Source organism: Myiozetetes cayanensis, unplaced genomic scaffold (genome assembly GCF_022539395.1).
Source record: "Myiozetetes cayanensis isolate MyiCay16 unplaced genomic scaffold, myiCay2020 scf29, whole genome shotgun sequence".
Taxonomy (NCBI): domain Eukaryota; kingdom Metazoa; phylum Chordata; class Aves; order Passeriformes; family Tyrannidae; genus Myiozetetes; species Myiozetetes cayanensis.
The window spans coordinates 5,198,324-5,217,777 of record NW_026087510.1 but is presented as its reverse complement, the minus strand read 5'-3'; the positions used below and the strand labels follow the sequence as shown (position 1 = coordinate 5,217,777).

The 19,454-nt window shown below is 46.3% G+C and overlaps 1 protein-coding gene across 1 annotated transcript in view; it reads left to right on the top strand.

The window, feature by feature from the left end:
• CBL (Cbl proto-oncogene) overlaps positions 1-19,150 on the top strand; it is a 28,959-nt gene extending 9,809 nt beyond the window's left edge. The window contains exons 3-16 of the mRNA XM_050322967.1: positions 5,350-5,496; positions 6,653-6,809; positions 8,272-8,393; positions 8,851-8,988; positions 9,551-9,638; positions 9,959-10,090; positions 10,460-10,663; positions 12,043-12,174; positions 12,815-13,177; positions 14,024-14,118; positions 14,611-14,766; positions 15,209-15,312; positions 15,631-15,813; positions 18,372-19,150. Of these exons, the coding sequence (XP_050178924.1) occupies positions 5,350-5,496; positions 6,653-6,809; positions 8,272-8,393; positions 8,851-8,988; positions 9,551-9,638; positions 9,959-10,090; positions 10,460-10,663; positions 12,043-12,174; positions 12,815-13,177; positions 14,024-14,118; positions 14,611-14,766; positions 15,209-15,312; positions 15,631-15,813; positions 18,372-18,652 (2,302 nt within the window). The 3' untranslated portion in view covers positions 18,653-19,150. The remainder of the gene's footprint in view (positions 1-5,349; positions 5,497-6,652; positions 6,810-8,271; positions 8,394-8,850; positions 8,989-9,550; positions 9,639-9,958; positions 10,091-10,459; positions 10,664-12,042; positions 12,175-12,814; positions 13,178-14,023; positions 14,119-14,610; positions 14,767-15,208; positions 15,313-15,630; positions 15,814-18,371) is intronic.
• The last annotated feature ends 304 nt before the right edge of the window (positions 19,151-19,454 follow it).

Sequence of the window (19,454 nt, the reverse complement as noted above, 5' to 3'; positions counted from 1 at the left end):
TTGCATAATAAGGAACTAAGGTTTTTATTCTTCTTTGCTCTCTGTAAAATTGTAGAGTTTTATGGAAGACTAACTCTGTGGACTTGCTGTTGTGGGTGGAATTGCAAGCACATTAGTTAGCTTGTAGTAATTATCATTTGAAATGTGGATAGATTTGTTTTGGGTTTTTTTTTTTGATGTTGGCAAAAATGTGTTGCTGCTACTTGGCAACTGAATCGTGTCTCTTGGGTGTTTGGCTTGTGTGTTAAGGGCTGAGATGCCACCTTTTGGATTTGTGGGTTTGGATTTCAACTTCTTAGTATCTAATCTGAGCCTGCCCTCCCATCAGTTTGAGGCCATTCCCCCTTCATACCCAGCACGGTTCTGAAGTGGCTGAAGATTAAACATGAGATTTGGAGTCTGCCTTGATTTGGAAGCAGGGCTTTTGTGCTCTGTTTTTCTCTTTAACTATAACAAATAAACTCTGAAGTATAAATTTTGATCCCAGTGCAAAGAACCCAAATATAATGGGGAGTGTCCTGAACAGTAAGTTTGCTGTGTGTAGTCCCTTGAATTTGGTAAAAGAATTAATCTGTTACCTGAGAGGTTTATCCTTTATCTCATCAATCCTTTATGTTGAACTTTTCAAAGACCATTAATCATAGCAAAGGAGTTTTCTGTAATATTTAGATTTTAATAATGGATTTTTTTTTTTTTTTGCTTCTTAACATTGAAGAAATGTATTTGTTAAATTTGTTAAAAATATAACACCAGCATTTGTACCTAGAATAATAAATCCAGATCCTTTAAAGGTCAGTAGGTTTGGTCCTTCTGGTCAGCACAGTGGCCTCTTGTCCTTTCTGCTTCAGATCAGTCACAGCCATTTGCATAAAAATACGAGTGTGCCAAAGTTTTTGGGTGGTTTCTGTGACACTTTGAACTCCTTGCCAAGCTCTGCTCACAGACCTCGAGGTGTTTAAACAGATACATGTTAGCTGAAAAATGCCAGGGCTCAGAAGGGTGTAAGGAAACGTGCATTTGGGTAACATTTCTGCTCTGTAGCATCCAAAGCTTTCTGTCCTGTAATATCTAAGGCATTGAAAGGAATTAGCTGATGGCCTAAAATTCTGTAGTACAGGCAGTGAATTTACTGCTAGCCTGCTCTCTTAGTTGTCCTGAGGAAATCCTGTGAGTGTTGCACAGCAGAGCTCTCTGCAAAGTGCCTCCTGTTGAGCCAGTAATAGTTAAGTGGAATTTCATTCACTTCCTGTGTTGCAAGTTTTGTTGAAAGTAGTTCCGCTGTTTCTATTTTTAAATCTGATTACTGCGCGCAGGGGACACTGAAACTGCCTCAGAGTCACAAAAGACATCTCGGGATCACCTCAATTTCCACTTGGTGCCTGTAGGCATTAACTGGGGGTTTGCTGAACGCAGAGAACTCGTTGCTGATGTAGGGGGTGACATGAGATAAGAGTTATTCTTTTTTTTTTTTTCAAACCAGGCTCACCAAACTGCTGAAATTGGGTTGAGCTGCTCGTGCCCTGGTGCACAGTTCATCTGAAAAACACGTGTGATGTGAGAACCCCCCCCTCCCACACACCTTTGTGGTTTCCAGAGGTGCATTTTGCTTGTTGCAGAGTCGTTAAGAACTGTTTGGGTGGGTTTTTTTTAACTGATTTTTTTTTTGTCTTAAATCTTCAAACTATAAAACTGCGAGATGTAAGGTAGTTATAGGGAAAAAAAAAAACTGTGGTTTGGGGTTTGTGGTTTTTTCATAAGTACTGGAGCTTGCACTTACCTCCAGTGGAAGTGTCACCTCAACCTAAGAGTGTAAGAACAAGAAATAAGCGCCATAATTACAGAGAAGGGAAGCATTTTGAGGTTGGCTGTCTTGTGTTACAGCTCTCAATTCCTCTGCACAGCCCTGCTGGTAGCATTCCTCCAGCAGCATGAACCTTACAGGCACAGCAGTCTTTGCACATCAAATTATGGCAAGTGAGCACAATATTGTGACTAAATCAGCGAGGAGCAGAATTATCCCCTGGCAGCTGCTTGGCTGTGAAGGGGGTGAGAAATATTGGAAGGAAATGAGAAAAAAAAAAAATGTAGCTGGCAGTGGCAGAAATGGCAGTGCCACGTTAACGTGGCCTTGAGGTAAAAAGGCATTTAGTCACTGTGGGGCTGGTAACGTGAATTAATTGAAATGAGAGAGGCAGCGCTGATTAAACCATCCTCTGCCCTCGGTGGTTTTGCAAGACTGAGGCTACGTGGTGGAAAAATGCTTTTGTCCAGGAAAATGGGAAAGAAAGGTCAGCAGGAGGCAACAGCAGCAGAAAACCCATCTGGGGCTGGCCTTGGGGGGGCAAGTGGAGGTGTCTCCTGGACCTCTCGTGTTCCACAGAGATGTGTGGAGCAAAGCCAGTGCTGAGGCAGAAGGAAGTAGCAGAAGCACAGCAGAGGAGGGAGGCTGGAGGAACAGGCCCTGCTGAGCACACAGCCTTGGGCAGCCAGCACGGGCTGACCGAAGGAACCCTCTTGCTTCACGCTGGTTTTGGTTCCCCAAATCTCTAGAACCTTGTCAGTGTTAAGGCAGCACCGTTTTACAGGCAGTAACTGCAGCTGAACAGGCTCTGGGTTGTTACAGAAACAATTCTCAGTGAACTTTGTGTGCAAAAGGACTAATGCCCCCACGCTGGAACTGCAGGTGTTCCACAGTAAAATAGCTGGTGACTGTGCACAGTGGGAAAATATTTGGCTTTCTAAGCTTTCACTTGATTCATTAACTCCAACAATAATGTTTGGGAATCCCTGATCTGCTTTGAACACATAACCCTGTTCCGGGAGCACACTCACTTCTGTTCAGTTGAAGCAGTGGAGATAAGGACAGTTCTGATGTTACTAAAAATAAACTGCAATCATCAGTAAACTTTCGTGTGCCAATAAAAATGCTCACTCTAATTGCAGGCATTTGTTTGGTCTGTATAAATTTGCAAATATGTAACTTGTTAAAATAAAGGAAAGTAAATGTTTGTGCTTTTAGCACAGGCTTGGTAACCAGTTGCTTTAAAAGCTTGTTACTAACATAAACTATTCTGCAATTTGCTGCTCTTTATGTTCACTTCCTGTGTTTTGCCTGTTATTTGCCTACAGCAACGGCTGAATATTTGTAAAAAAATTATGATAACCTTGAGAATCTGAAATGTTCAGCTATCAGAAATGTTTTTGGAAACCAAGTCCTTCAGTGTGTGTGTGTGAAATCCTTTGTTTAGCCATCCATAAGCCTCAGGAAGCTCTTGCCTCTCTCGTGAACTGATGTGCTCAGCTGAGTGCAGACACTTCCTGAAGCTCAGCTAAGCCAGAAGGCTCTTGGGCAGAAGTGATAAACAAGTGGACAGGGGAATATTCCCTGGCTTCCTGCAGCGTTCACTGTTTTGTGTAAACCATGCACTTGTCAGGGCTCAGAAATGCATTAATGTGCTTGGCTGATCGTACCCAAATTTCCACACACCGTGCTGGGCAGCAATGAGGGAGCCCAGATGTGAAATGACTGTCCTTTTGTCTACCAAATATTGCACACTCTGGAGTTTTTCACAAACAGAACATGATTTTTCAAGTGTTAAGGTTTGCCATGTACCCCAACAGCTTTAGGCTTGGCATTAATGCATTGCTGTGAGATTCACCTGCTGAGAAGGCACTCACATATTGCACACTCACCATTACTGACTCAATTAAATTCTTGCTGTTACTTCCATGTTGGTGTAACAAGATCATCAGCAGGTTTTGCTCAAGCTTCTCTTTTTCTAAGCTCATTAAAAAAACCCACTGTGTTTTCTTGCTCCAGTTGTAGATGGATTGAATGATTGGTAGCAGCACGGTGTTTGGGTTTTTTTTCTCTTGCACTAACATAAACTGTCAGCTTTTGTGTTGATTTTTTGGAAGTGAGGACTTTCAGAGTCCACAACCCCAACCACTGATTTGCAATTTTCCCAGTGTTTGTCAGCCAGAGGCATTGCAGGGACATGGTGGGAATCTCCACTGGAGAGGGAGCTGGGGAGTGAGTTTACACTTAAATCATCTTTTCTGTAGCATGAACCAGTGAGCTCAGAATCTGAGCCTTCCCCTGCTAGATGCAGAGTGGTTTTTCTTCTTCTAAAAAGAAGGATACACAGCTCTGACTTACCTAGCATGACACCAGGGTGGGGAGATGCACAAACCAACCTGTGTATCTGCTTTAAAACACGCAGTGTGACTGTGGAACACATCCAGAGGCAGCTGTGGGATGGGAAGAGCATCCTGGGGGGGGTTACTTTTGTTAATCTTGAGCACCTGTTGTTATTGGACATGTATGGAATGACAAAAACCAGAGTCCCGTGGTGTATGGCTCTCTATAAACACTTGGAGCAGCTTTCATTGCTGCACACAAATTAAAATGCAGTTGAATAAAAAGGGGTGAGAGAGACCTGCTGTCAGAGGAGATTTATAGTTTTGTGCCCTTCTCATCTACCTCCACTGTGAAGGGGCTCCAGTTGATTTTAGACCCTATGAAGCTGTGGCAAATGTCCCAAATGTCCAGGGAATTCCTGTGGAAGAGGCAGTTCCCCATCCCCTTTAGCTGGAGGCCAGTTCTGCAATGAGGCAGATTAACAAGATAAGTCCTACAAAGTCCAGAGCAAGTGGTATCTGAAAAATGTCCAAGATAAGTAAATAGGAGCCAATCCAACCAGAGTAGTAGAGATTGGTGAAAGGCTGAAAACCTGGGGGAGTGGAGTTTGCTGCCAAACACAGCAAGCTCAGCCAGAGAGCTTGGAAAACAGGACATGAAGAAAATACAGCGAGACTGGGGATGCCTCTACCCCCTCTCTAAATGGTTCAGTTTGGAAAAGGGCATGTTCTGATGGACTGAGGCACTCCTGATACCTGAATACCACCAGGCAGAGAAGGGGCTTGTGATTCAAATTGGATCATTACCAAACACAGTATGGCTGAGGTGTTTTTTATGTAAGTTATTACCATTTTAGCAAAAACCTGCAGGTGTTTTGACCTCCTCTTGAGAACTGGGCCTGTTACTATCAGTTAGATATTCTCTGAGCAAATCCACTGTGTTGGGACCCTCTGGAGACCTGGAAGGACATTCAGCTTACACTGTCCAAGGCAGTAGTAGTTTTTATTTTCAAACCCAAGAACAAGGGAGTCTGATGAGGTTTTTTGCCTTCAATACTTAACAGGGTGAGGTCTGAGTATTGGCTTTGCACGTTTTCTGTCAATGTATTTCCATGGGAGGGGTTTTTGCCTTGGAAATAACCTGTTGTGTTCAGAGTGATGAACTGCATCTCTTCTGAAAGAAATGTTTGGTTTTGGGGTCCTTTGCAGGCGGAACCTGACGAAGCTGTCCCTGATATTCAGCCACATGCTGGCAGAACTCAAAGGCATCTTCCCAAGTGGCCTCTTCCAGGGAGACACGTTCCGGATCACCAAGGCAGACGCTGCGGAATTCTGGAGGAAGGCTTTCGGGGAAAAGTAAGTTTCTAAAACTGGGCTTAAAAAAATATGGATGTGGGAACAATTTGCACACAGCACAGTGTATTTTTTTGAATTCTGTTTGGACCTTGAGGAAAGGCTTTGTCAGGTTAAAATGAGCAATGGGACAGACCTGGGGTGAGATGAGGGGTTGTTCCCACATTGCATTGCCCAGATTTTTGTCCTGTCTGGTTTTAAATGTGTCAGGTGATGACTCTTTCCCCACTTTCCCCACGAGGCTCTTGTACTGTCACAGAGTTTCCCTTGATTGTTCAGCTTAAATCTTCCTGTCCTTGATTTAATTCCTTAACTTGTAAGTAAGCTCCACAAACTATGCAAAATAATCTGCTTTCTTCTTCCAGAAGTTACCATGCTCCCAATATTAGTTATCCTTTCTTTTCATCTTCCCTCCAATTAGTGTTTCCAATCACTTGGTCACCTTTTTTTCCTGAACTTCTGTTTGCAAAATGGCTTTGCTGGGACAGAGAGAAGGAGAAAGTGAAGTGCAGTTTGGATTTGTGTGAAAACTGTTGAAATGAACCACTGAGGTGTTCACAGCAACATCTGAGGATTAAAATTGCTGGATTTGGTACTGCTTTCAAACTAAGGGAACTGAGGTACTTCACCTGAAGAGTTTAATTAGTAGCTGTGAGAACAGAAAGCCATAATATATTTACTCATGAATAACAGAGTTGTCTGAAGTGAGGCATCTTCTTTCTATGTTTCTATTCCACTTGATATATTAAAAGAAGGAAAATATTCCTTTAAACAGGATCCTCTGTTTTGGCTTCTGATTATCTCACTTCTCCAGTTAATCCTTCTTTAGAGAATTGTTTGTAGCTTTTTTCTTTTCTTTTTTTTTTTTAACCTCTGCTGTAAGACTTAGTGTTAACTCCTTCTCTACCACCTGCAATACTATGAAATTATTATCAAGTGATGCTATGGTAGGAAAAGGGAAAGGAGGAAGCAGGGCTGGATTTCTAACATTTTGCACGTGCAGAGAAAATTGCCTGAAGTTCCTTTGGCTGCTGATTTCCTGCAGCACCAAGAAATCCGTGCTTGTGTGACAGGAGTGGGGTGGACACTCACCACAGCAATGTCTAGGTGTGTCCATGGGGGAGGTTTTCAGACATATCCCAATCTTGGTTTTCCCCAGGACCATCGTTCCCTGGAAGAGCTTCCGCCAGGCCTTGCACGAGGTGCATCCCATCAGCTCCGGGCTGGAAGCCATGGCCCTCAAGTCAACCATTGACCTGACCTGCAATGACTACATTTCAGTGTTTGAGTTTGATATCTTCACACGACTTTTCCAGGTAAGAATTGTCTCAGTGCTTCAGGTGAAACTCGGTTTTTTTCCAGCCTAGCCATGTTTTATACACTAAAATGACATTGTTTATATTGCGTGGTTGTCCTGCCCTTCATCCCTTAAACAGCTTTAGTAATGCTTAGGATCCCATATTGCAGTAAAAGTGTGTGATATTTGTGGTTGTAGAAGAGAAAAAAAAAAAATCCTCTAAATATATACTGCACATTCAGTATCCTGCCATGAATCAGGTTTTCCCTTTCAAAGGTCACTTTGAGACTGAAATTCTGACACAGCTCCTGCAAGCCAGGAAATGTGAAGCTCAGTTTATCACTCTTGTCTTCCCTTGTCCTTTTCTTTCCTTGTCACATTTATTTTCCATACGGAGGGGGATGGTGGGAGGTTGTTCAGGATGGAAATTGAGCATGGAAATTTGGGCTTCCTCTCTTTTGAACTGACACAGCCAGGATGTTGTGGCCGTGTCTGTGTTGTGTGAAATCTCACTGAAGTGATATTAATAGTAGGTAAAAGTCTAACCCAGAGTCTTTAATAGTGCTAAATTAAAAAGCACAGCTTCTGATGGTACAGTTGGGTATTTAGAAGAACAATCACTTACTTCTTTGGCTCTGACTTGCCTTTTCCCATGTGATAGGGTGGGTTGTAATTAAGATTATGTCTAGATGAAAAATTCCCATGTTTGGTGTTGCAATGTAGCTGATCTCATTCAGTACTTTTTCCAGCTATTGTACATAAAGAACAAGTCAAGAGTTGCTGCAGATTCCAAGAGATGCAGAGTTCTTGGGGAGTGCTGATACCTTCCTGTGGGCAAGTGAGAAAATTCAGGAAAATCGGATGAGATTTAGAAACCCCAAGTCCTTGTTAAGGTTGAGAGCTTTCAAATTGCTGTTGTGACTTTTGGGGTATTATTTTAAGGGATATTTTGTTCAGATCTCAGACCAGCCAGCAATCCTTGCCACACCCCGGCGAGGTTGGGCGGTTGAGGAACAGTCACAAGTTGCAGACAGTGAAACTGAGACAGAGAGGGGAGGTCACTGTCCTGAGGCCATTGAGGAAGTGTTGGAGATCAGACTGCTCGTGGTTTCTGGTGCTGTGCATAGCCTCATTAAACCCCTGGCTTTATCCCTGTCTCAGGAATGAGTCATTTTCTCTGCAGAAGCAGCACAGTTGATAGCTATTCCTGAGCTGTGACCTCAGGGGCTTCTCCCTTAGGATTTATTAAAGAAGTTTTCATTAAGGTCCGTCCTAGGTGATGGTTCGATCACCAACAAGGGGAGAACCCAAATGCTCAGTGCTGCATGGCAATGGATGTTTTGGTCCCTCTGCTGGATTTGTGGTGGAATAAGAAGCCTTTTCCTACAACTGAAGCACTGACCCCTTGGATTAAGGGATGCTGTGTGTGTTGACACCTTCCAGGAGTCAGTGGGTAATCTCTTTCTGTGTTGCTCCCACAGCCATGGTCGTCCTTGCTCAGGAACTGGAACAGCCTGGCAGTGACTCACCCTGGTTATATGGCATTCCTGACCTATGACGAGGTGAAGGCCAGGCTGCAGAAATTCATTCACAAACCTGGCAGGTTCGTGCTCAGCCTTTTGGATGATTCTTACTGACACCACTGATCGCTGTCCCCACTGAGCTGACATCTCAGCCCGTGCAGGAAGGGCCAGGTGGTCATTTCTGGGGGTTATGTGGCCAGTTCTGTGCTGCTTCTAGAAATGGAAACCTTGTCTAGTCCGCTTGTGGGTGTTTGTGTTTGTTGGGGTTTTTAAAGTTAACGTCAAACAGATGATTTTGAGGATGTTACCTTGTCCTGCTCTGCATTCTGGGTTTAATTTCACCTGCGTGCTTTTCTCGCCTCGTATCACATTGCCGAGTCCCCCTTTGATCTGCCTGGGGGTCAGCTGAGAAAAGCTGGTGTAAATCATCATTTTATTTGCTGTCTTGAGAGGGCCAGGCACAAAGGCTGCCTACCTGGCACTGAACCTCTCCTGTTTGCTCCGAGCTGAAGTTGCTTTCCCGTTGTGTGTTCTCAGTTACATTTTCCGCCTGAGCTGCACCCGCCTGGGGCAGTGGGCCATTGGCTACGTCACTGCAGATGGGAACATCCTTCAGACCATCCCCCACAACAAACCCCTGTTCCAGGCACTGATCGATGGCTTCAGGGAAGGCTTGTAAGTAACTTTGTTAAAATTCACACCTCGATTCCACAAAGGGGCTCAACTGGGAGCGGTCCCGTTGCTGCCAGTGCAGTAATTCAAATATTGAGCTATTTTGGCACAGCTGTCTTTGCTGCCCTCTGCAGTGGCAGGTGATAAATGTGCAGCAGTGTTTCCCCTGTCGTAGATCCCTTTTTAGTCAAGCCTTCAATTTGAGCAACAGTCACTGATATTATGGCATCAGTTTTCTTATTCTGGATATTACAATTATTATGTGTATATATTATATGTGATGATTTTAGAATAGTGTGAGATCATAACATCCTGTTTAAAATAAAAATGGCTGCCAGGAGGGACAACAAACTTCTTTTTATTTTGAAGAATAACATATTTGGGGTTTTTTTGGATCATCAAATTCTTCCAAAACCTTTTGAATTCAGAATACCTTGAATTCCCACCCCTCACTTCTCACCCTCATCCTTTCTTTCCTTCACCATCCCCAAAATACACCTGATTTCTGTATGTGTGTGTACATAAACATATACAGAGAGAGCTTTTTTCCCCCAACTTCTTCCAGTTATTTATTTCCTGATGGCCGGAATCAGAATCCTGACTTGACTGGCTTGTGTGAGCCCACACCTCAGGACCACATTAAAGTTACACAGGTGAGTAAAATATTCCATCCCATCAAACTGCCTGGCTTTATTCCCAATTTCTAGACTCATTTAACTATTCATACAATTCTGTCATTCTTGATAGGGTTTATTTTTAGAATGTTCTGCCCAATATCGATGCTTTTGTGCTATTCAGCATGTCTTGAGCCCTGCTTTTCTTGGGACACTTAAGTGAAAAATCGGGATAATTTGAAGTCCACTTTCTTCAGAGGTTGATACATAAAATTACAGTAAAATCTTTGCAGTCTTCTGTTCTCCTTGTTATTTTATGGCGTCACCCATGTCTGTCTGTCTGTCTGTCTGTCCCTAAGGAACAATATGAGCTGTACTGTGAGATGGGCTCCACGTTCCAGCTGTGTAAAATCTGTGCTGAGAACGACAAGGACGTGAAGATTGAACCTTGTGGCCACCTGATGTGCACGTCCTGCCTCACAGCGTGGCAGGTAAGGCATTTACCCTGCTCCCAGGGAAGCTCCTTGCTCTTCCACGCTCCAAACTGTGCAGTTCCCAGCAGGTATGGAGATAAAATAGCAGAGCTGAGGACTGGAGCTCGTAGCTCAGTAATATCAGGGCATCAGAAACAGTTTAGATGCTTAATCTGGAATAGGGAAGGCGTGTGAGAAGTTGCTAAGAAGCTGTTTTTTCTACTTCAGGGAGAAAACTCTCCATATCTGTAGCCCAGTTTGCCTTTGTCTCCCTGTCAGCTGGGAGGCACCTGCCAAAAAGCAGGTTTACACCTCACTGTGCATTAACCACGTGTGGAATTCCTGCATCCCAGCGGTGCTGTGACGGGTGTCTCGTGTTCCCTGCAGGAATCAGAGGGCCAGGGCTGTCCTTTCTGCCGCTGCGAGATCAAGGGCACCGAGCCCATCGTGGTGGATCCCTTCGACCCCCGAGGAGGAGGAGGATTGTCCCGGCAAGGGGCAGAAGGAACTCCCTCCCCCAGTTACGACGATGACGAGGATGACAAGGCTGATGATTCCCTCTTCATGATGAAAGAACTCGCTGGTAGCAAAGTAAGCTCCCTGGAGTGGGTGGCAGTAGGGCTGGCTGAGCATTTACCCAGCAGTTTCCTGTGGTTTTAGGGATTTGTGCCTGTGAGGGGTTGTCAAACCTTTTAAGAGAGAAGATCATTATGGAAAACAGGGATTTAGGTTCAGTTTGGTGAGTTCAGTTCACACTGTCAGTTTTATTAAACACTTGGAAGCCTCTGACCTCTTGTGTATTGAAAGAAGCCCTGGAAGGGTGAAAAGGGCTGGCCTGACCTGTGGGAATGGCAGATGTAGGTTTGGAACACTCCTCTGTGTGTTGGCCATGCTGCTTTTGATTTACCAGCCAGAGTTCACCCAGATCAGCACAAATCCACCCACATTTCCCCAGCCAGGCAGGCACAGCCTTCCCCAAGGTCCTGATGACTAACAGGGTAGAGGGCAGGCTGTTCTGCTGAGGAAGTCAATTTGACTGTCAGCTTTTTATATGGGGCCTGATAAATGTATACAATAAAGGTGTGATAACTCTGCTTCCCTCCAGGAGCTGTGTATGAGGCAGACATTTTTTAGGGATCCCTGTGTGGCTTTTTCCTAAAATCTCATTGCTGCTCTTGCATTGTTTTACTGCACAGGGAAGTGGGTTTGAATTTGGCTGATTTTTAATAGTCCAATCAACTGAAATAAGCTACCTTTTCTGGTCAGAAAGAATATTTTGCTCTGGCTTACCTGTAGTCTTATTTGTCTTTATCTTCCACCCTGTTAATTAGCACTAAACAGTAAACTATTCCTGGAGGTCGTTTATTTGTACACATCTGAGGGAAGCAAAGCAATTTCCTTGGTGAGACATCCTGTCAGGGTGTGGAGCAGGATGGTGCTCTGTTGGCTTTAGTGAGTTCAAACCCTTGTAAAGCTTTTCAAAGTTAGAAAGCACAAGCTTTGCTTGTAAAAAGAAGAAAAAAAAAAAACAAAGAGAAGAAGAGGCACTGTTTGGATTTGGGAGGTGGAAAAACATCTTTCCAGGGACAAAAATGGGGTGATGGCTGCACCAGCCCTGACACTGTATTGAGGCAGTTTGCACAGTGACAGTGGGTTTTGCAGCAGCTCGTGCCCTCTGGTGTCCAAAAGCAGCTTGTTCCTGCTCAGGCAGGTTTGTCACTCCAAGCAAACAGCTTGGCTTGTGTTGCTCAGGGTGTGTTTTCAGCTGTGCCTCACGGGGCTTGCTGCCAGTCAAATGCTCCTGTCCTGTGACGTTGCCTTCATTACCACTGGTGTAATTGTTAATCACAGAGTGGTTTGTCATCAATATTGACACCAGTCCGAGTCACAGGGATTTAAAGCCTGTCTAGAGGGAAGGAGCTCTGCTGGATCGAGTCATTTGTTGATTTTCCCCTTCTTCCCTGTCTCAGGTGGAGCGTCCTCCCTCTCCCTTCTCCGTGGCTCCACAGGCTGCCCTTCCTCCCGTGCCACCACGACTGGATCTCCTGCAGCAGCGAGTGTCCAACCCCCCCGGGGCCTCCAGTCCTGGCACCACTTCCAAGGTCAAACACACCTTTCGCCCTTTCAGCTCTGATTTTGGTGGGGCAGGCAGGGAGAAGAGCGTAATGAGGTTTTCTTCACAGTTTTTTTCCATCGAGCAATTTCTCAGATAACTAAGGAATTAAGCATGTGTGGCTGGGAGGAGTGAACTCAGGCTTTGTGGCTGATCAGCAGGAGGCAGTAGGATGATCTTGGTGGCATTTATGTGTTGGTTCTTGAGATACAGCAGCAGTTCTTCATCTGGTTTGGATGAAGCAATGAAATTATGACAGTCCAGGAAGAAGAAAATATCTATTTTTCAGAACATTCATTACTGACTGTTGGCTGTTAACTTGTATAAATACCCCACAGTTGAATCACTTTTTTAAAGATTTGGTAGGCTTTGTCTGGAATCCCATCTAATGCTGCTGTGAGCCCTTGTTGTCCTTCCAGAGAAAGAATGTGGGGTGTTTAGGGTGCAGTGCATGTAGCTGCTGTGTTATCTCTTCAAGCCTGTGGAGAAGGTGTGGGAGATATCTCCACATCCCCTGAGATAATTCCTTGGAAAAACAGATAACCCCCCCCCAAAACTCCCCCTCCCATTTCTGTTTCCTGGCTGGGCTGCCTGTGCTGAGCAATCTTTTGCATTCTTGTGCCCCGCAGGCCGGCCCTGGCGCTCTCCACAAGGACAAACCTCTGCCGATCCCCCCCACGCTGCGGGACCTCCCTCCGCCACCGCCGCCGGACAGGCCGCATCCCATGGGGAGCGAGGGGCGCCCTCAGAGGCGGCCCCTGCCCTGCACCCCGGGGGACAAGCCCCCCCCGGTGCCCTCCAACCGGCAGGGGGACCTGTGGCCGTCCAGGCCCATCCCCAAAGCCCCCCCTGTGGCTGTGAGCCCCGGGGACCCCTGGGCTGGCAGGGAACTGTCCAACAGGCACTCGCTTCCCTTCTCCCTGCCCTCCCAGGCGGACTCCAGGGCTGACAGCCACCGGCTCGGGAGCACCCTCAGCCTGGACAACCCAGGGGTGAGTAGACCTGGGGAAGCTGGGGGTGATCTGTGAGAAAAATCAGCCTTCAGGCACCCTCTGGTCGCTCTGAATAGGGTGGTCTTGTGCCAAGGGAGAGATGGAAAGGGACTGGTGGATGCCTGGCAAGGGAGGACTTCTTAGGGAAGTGCTTTTGTGTCTCTTGGGAGCAAGGCTGAAATGCCAGTTTCAGATGCATGATCATTGTTCCCCTTCCAGTTTTGGAAGGCTTTGGGAATGTTTTCCGTTGGGAGCTGGTGGGCTGAAAAAGCCTGATTTACTCTGCTGGTTTACACAGCAGCTGTGATGAATTTAACACAGTTTGGTTGGGATCTGTTAATGCACTGGACACTGCTACCAGTGGAGCTGAGGAGTCTCTGTTGTTCTCAAAAAAAAAAAAAAAAAAAAAAAAATTGCAGGCAGTTTTGCTTTCCTCGATTCCATTTCCTTAATTTTTGCTTTTAATATCTCCAGCTCTCTAAAATAGAAAGCGAGGACATTTTTAGCCAGATTAGGAGAATGACACTTGTACAGTTGCCATCCTGTCTCCCTGTGTGTGTGCTTGTCTACATCCTTTTCCTCTTGTCCCCCATTTTTGGCCTATTTCAGTTTACTTGGCCAAGGCCATTGGAATCTCAAAAGATAGGAAGTTCCTCCTGCAGGAAAATCCCTGTTTGTGTCCTCACTGAGGGAAAACTGTCACAGAAGTTCTGGATTTTTAAGTAAATGCTTTGGAATAAATGGAAGATGCTTCATTCCCACAGGGAATGTGCTGAATGACTGGCTTTGCAGCTGCAGTGGTATATGTGGTGTTTCTGATTCCTGTTTGGAATTCTTTTCTTTCAGAGCTCCAGCAGTGGTCCAGTAGCAACCTCAGAGTGTGAACACCCCAAAATTAAACCCTCCTCGTCTGCCAATGCCATCTACTCCTTAGCTGTCAGGTCTGTTGTTTTCTTTTATAATTTACAGAGTGGTGCTGGTGCCAGGGGCAGAATTTGACACAACTCTGTCAGCCTTTGTTTCATTCCTGACAGACTCACTCAAAACACACAGTCTGGGGAAAGCAGATGAAATCAGCATCCCAAAGAGCTGTGGGGAGTGGTGGTAGTTCCCCTTGGCTGTGGCAGTAGGAAACAGGCTCCAGTTGCCATCAGCTCTTCCATGAATCCACTTTTGAGCTGGGCTCTGTGTGAAGTGGGTGATGTGAATTTGTACGATCCTGTCACTTCCTTCTGCATAGTGACCTTGTGCCAGTGGGACCTTGAAGTCCTGAAAAGCACTTTATTGACTTAGACAGAATTGCTGTAACATGACCACACTGTGGATTTTAAAGGACACTTTGATAGTATTTAGATTTATTAGTATCTAAATGTCATATATATACATATGTGCATGATTTTCTGATGTTTATATCTGGTTTCTCCTGCCTCCAGACCACTGCCTGTACCAAAACTGCCTCCTGGGGAGCAGTCTGAGAGCGATGAGGACACTGAATACATGTCACCATCCTCCCTCCCTGTGGTGCCTCCAGGTTCTGCTGTACAAAAACCAGAGATCAAAATGCCTTTGGAAGTGACTCAGAGTTTACGGTGAGATTCTGTCACTGCTCTGGGACAGCACGTTTGGGCAGCAGGCTGGGGACTTGGCTTGCTTTGGTTGTCTGAATTCCCCCAGTGATAACCACCAGATCTAGGCTAAAATAGCTGTAAAGGAATTTTTTGCAGAGTCCTTGTGTAGCATTAAAGGAGCCAGATAACCCCTTCCCCCTCTCCCTGCTAATAACCTCTTGAGAGCAGAAACAACTGAAATTCAAAACTCAAAATGCAGCGTTTTGGTGGTATCAGTTGATCTATTTTGAGCTGAGATGCTGCACTCAGACATTATTAGAGCATTTTTCTGGAACAAATATTTCACAGGAGAGTGGTGATTTCGCTTTGAAACAAAATCCGTGCAGAATGTCAGTCACAGACACGAGAGTGGAGGTGGTGGCCACTGTCTCTGGTGCCAAGGGCAATGTGTTCTCTCCCTCAGAGTTTTGGACTGTGAGCAGCAGCCAGAGGGCTCCATGTATGAAGCAATGTACAACATTCACTCCCAAGCAGCATCCTCTGCTTTCGAGCCTGTCAACGCTTCTGGTGAGTGGGTGTGCTAGAAAACAACTGAGAAACTGGGGCACAATGGAGTGATCCCAGTTGGAGCAGCATTTTAGGCTGAACAGAGCAACATTTGCTTTTGTTGTTAAAATAGCTGTGGAAATATCTGGGTCTGTGTTCTGCATCTATCAAGTATTTTTAACCTGATGCTCCCTTCTGGAAGGAACTTCCACTGAAGGCGTGGTTGTAGCAGCAAAACTTTTAGTCCTGTGTCCTGTCAGTGTTTTTTTTGGGGGAACAGAGTCTGCTTGAGAGACCCTGAGTCCCAGAGCTCAGGATGTGTTCCTGTTCCTATTCCAGATGAAGGGGATCTGGCAGCAGCCACCACCAGCAACGGCCCTGAAGAGTCAGAGAATGAAGAGGATGGTTATGACGTCCCCAAACCGCCCCTCCCAGTTGCCATTGCTCGTCGCACACTGTCCGATATCTCCAATGCCACTCCTGCCTTCAGCCGAATGTCCTTGGAAAACGACCCTGGGACAGGTTAGAGGGCACTTACGGCTTTCCCTGCACGTTTGAGACTCGTGGCACCCACTGGAGATTTTGGGTGCAAGCTGTAAAGTCGGGTTTACAAGGCAGAATTACACTCACTCCTGGGTGTTTGGTTTGATTTACAGCCTGGAATGCACTGCCTTGGTCATTTAATCACTGAGCTAGAGAATCACTTTGAAATCACAATTAGAAAAAGCCTTTCCTGAGCTTAAGAAACATTCCTTAAGCCACTGTGCTTTTATACCAGGGTGTATACCATGGGTGTACTCATCCCTGGAAGTGTCTGAGGCCAGGTTGGAGCAACCTGGGCTAGTGGAAGGTGGGTGGAACGAGATGAGCTTTAAGATCCCTTCCAACCCAAACCATTGTGTGATTCTATCCCCGTTCCAGGTGAAAGATGCCAGTGCTGGCCTTGCACAGCATGTGCCTCAGTGCCTGCAGATGGCACAAGTGTTCTGTCTGATGCTCTCAGTTCCTCTGAGCAGGGACCCAGTGGCTCAGCAAGGTCAGCTTTTTCTCCCCGGGGAGTAGAGGACATCGTGTCCTTCTGGCTGCAAGGCACATTCTCAGAGGGGAAAAGAACTAAAGCCTCATTTCTCCAAGAGCCTTTCTGAATAATGCATGACTTATTCCCTACAACTGCCCAGCAACTCTTAAGGAAGCTCTGAAAAACTTCCTGTTGGGGGGCTTTCAGCATGTTTGAACGTGCTGGTGATTTGCCAAGAGAGAGGAATGAGTTTCTTGTTCCTCCTGGAGGCAGAGCCACTTCCCCCAGTGAGTCTTCTGTTCATTTGCTTCACCATTCTCCTTCCCTGAGCTTGTCCTTCAGCAGAGGAGAGTTTCCTAGTGCAGAGAAGTTCATTAGGCTTCTGCCACTCCTCCCTGCCTCCCTTTTTGAGCCTGTCACTGTGTCTGGAGAATGTGGCTGAAAGGGATGGGAAGGGACAGAGAGGGAGTCACATCCCCCTCCCAGATGAAGTGCTCAGCTTAGTCGTTGACACCTCTTTGTTTTGACAGCCCTGAAATAACAGTGCTGTTGTCCTGCCTCGGTGTTAGGAGATCTGCTAATGGAAAATGTGGGAGTGCTGATTGTTGCTGCTGTGGGAAGCACAGGCACTGTGCAAGCAAGCCTGACCAGTGTGGGATACATCTTGGCAGATTTGTGTTCTCGTGCCTTGTGCCCTGCAGTTTGGTTTATTAATCATTTACCAAAAAAGCTGTCTTGGTAGTTGTCCTTTCAGATTGACCTGTGGTCTCTGAAATTTGATCCAGCTCAAGCTGAAACAGCTATTTCTCAAAAGGCAGTTCAGGGGAGAGAAGTGGGTAGACCTTTTTGTTACATGCACAAAAAGCTTTTTATGTGTGAGAAGCTTGTCCTGGGAACATCAGTGAGCTGAACTGCCTTGTGGTAAGTGAGGAAGGCTCAGGGAATTTGTTTCCTGAAGAGCCTTCTCTATCTTAGTGCTTTTGGTGCAAGTTTTTCAGAAAGGCCCCACAATGGTGCTTCTCTGAGCAGGACTGCAGTGCCCACTCTTAAAAATGGATTTTTGGGATGTGATTTGTCTGTTGTGCTGCTAGAAAACTCCAGAGAATGCCCTGAGGAGTTTTTCCAGAAGACAAATAAGACTTTCTGTAAGGTGATGTCAGATATCTACACAGAAAAGCTTCCTGTGATGGGCAAAAAGTGCTTTCTGCAGTGATGCAGGAGGTGAGAACTCCACAATGACCACATTAACACACAGAGTGAGGTGTTTTTGCCTTGGGGAGTTTGGTGACTCGTTTGGTTTATTGGCTATTCTTTTCCCTTCCCAGAAGGGCATGATGTGGCTGCTGGGCACTGTCTCATCTGAATGACTAAGGGAAAGGCAGAACAGGCTGAGCTTATATTGATCTGCCCTGGCTGCAGCCATCAGGCAGGGTGAGCTCCAGCAGGGGGACAGGAGATCATCACTCAGCTGCTGACCCTTCAGAGAGCATAATTCAGTTGCTGGAGCGTTTGTGGTGGCTGAGTTGTGACTGATAGAGCTGGCAGTGTGCACACACTCCCTCAGCGCTCTGCAGCGGGCACAGCAGGTCTGAGAGGAGAGGTCAGCTCAGCTGGGGGGGTTCTGTCTCATTCCAGAAGGAAATGGGATGTTTGGTAAAGAGTTGCATATTCTCTCTGTCACTTTTTTCCCAGCAAGTCTCTGCTTCTTATTCCAAGGCTAATACCTGAGCTCTGCTCACACACATTGAACCCATGCCATTTTTTGATATTTATGTGGTCTTATCCTAATGAATGAGCCTGATGTGACTTGCTGGTTAAAAACATCTCCATACAGCAGTTTTTGCACACAGGAGGGGAAGCTGAGCTGGTTGGAAGGAAGGATGAGCTGGCTGGAAGGAAGGATGAGCTGGTTGGAAGGAAGGATGAGCTGACTGGAGAAAGCGCCAGAGCTCAGCGACAGGTTTTCTGAAGTGCCATTTATCAGCCTAATGTCATTCCCTCTTTATTGCAAGCCAAAACTGCATGCCCTTGTTTCAAGTGCTGCCTTTGTTTCTCCTTCCAGGATTTTCAGATGGCTCCCAAGTTCCAGAGAGGCCGCCAAAGCCGCTGCCCCGGCGGATAAATTCCGAGCGGAAAGCCGGGAGCTGCCAAGCAGGAGGAGCCAGCAGTGGGGCCAGCTCATCCCTGCAGCTCTCCAGCGAGATCGAGAACCTCATGAGCCAAGGCTACTCATATCAGGACATTCAGAAAGCCCTGCTCATTGCACATAACAATATTGAGATGGCCAAGAATATTCTCCGGGAGTTCGTCTCCATTTCCTCCCCCGCTCACGTGGCCACATAGCACAGGACACCTCCACACCTACAGCTTCTGTGGACCAACTGCCTGGGCAGCTGTGGCCCAGCTGTGCACCAAAGGGGAAGGGGGTTCCTTTAGAGACTTCGTGCTGAGGTCAGTCCTGCCTCTCAAAGAGAATCAGTTGTCAGGTTTTTTGTGGTTCCAGATTTCAAAGCAGAGGAATGAACCGGAGCAGAGTGGTGTTTTATACGGTGTATGTCTTGGAGTCCTTTACCCCTACCTCTTGTCTGGGAGAACAGATTTATTTCCAGGGTGTCGGTGGAGAAAAGTGTCGTGACAAGGGACCCCCAGGCCCATGCCCTGGAGGCCGTGGGGGAGTGTTTTGTGCTGTGAATTTTACGTGAATGCTCAGAGAAACAAGAGTCTCGAGGTCGGTGTGGTGTGTCCTGTGGTTCATGGTACTAGGTTTGGATCTGTTCGCTGCTGTGTGTCTGGCTCAGGCTTTTTAGAGCAGCTGGGAGGTCACTTTCTGCTGGGAATAAATAGGAGACCTTGGAAGAATCGCTTGATTGCTTCCTCTTTGCCACGGTGTGTCCCTCTTGCCTGTAATAACAGCAGTTATTGCTTGTGATTCCAGCCCTCCCTTGCTGTCTGGAGGTAGCAGGACCGGCTCCTGTCAGGGCTTTTGATCCTGGCAGTGCTGGGAGTTGGATTTCCCTCGTGTGTGTGTGCCCTCTTGCAGCACTGGCAGCACCAGATTCCAGGCAGCTGGAAGTGCCAGGAGTTCAGAGGGGTGGGAAGACTTTGAGTGAGAGCAAAAAATTGGCTGCTGCTTCTCCTCCTTTTT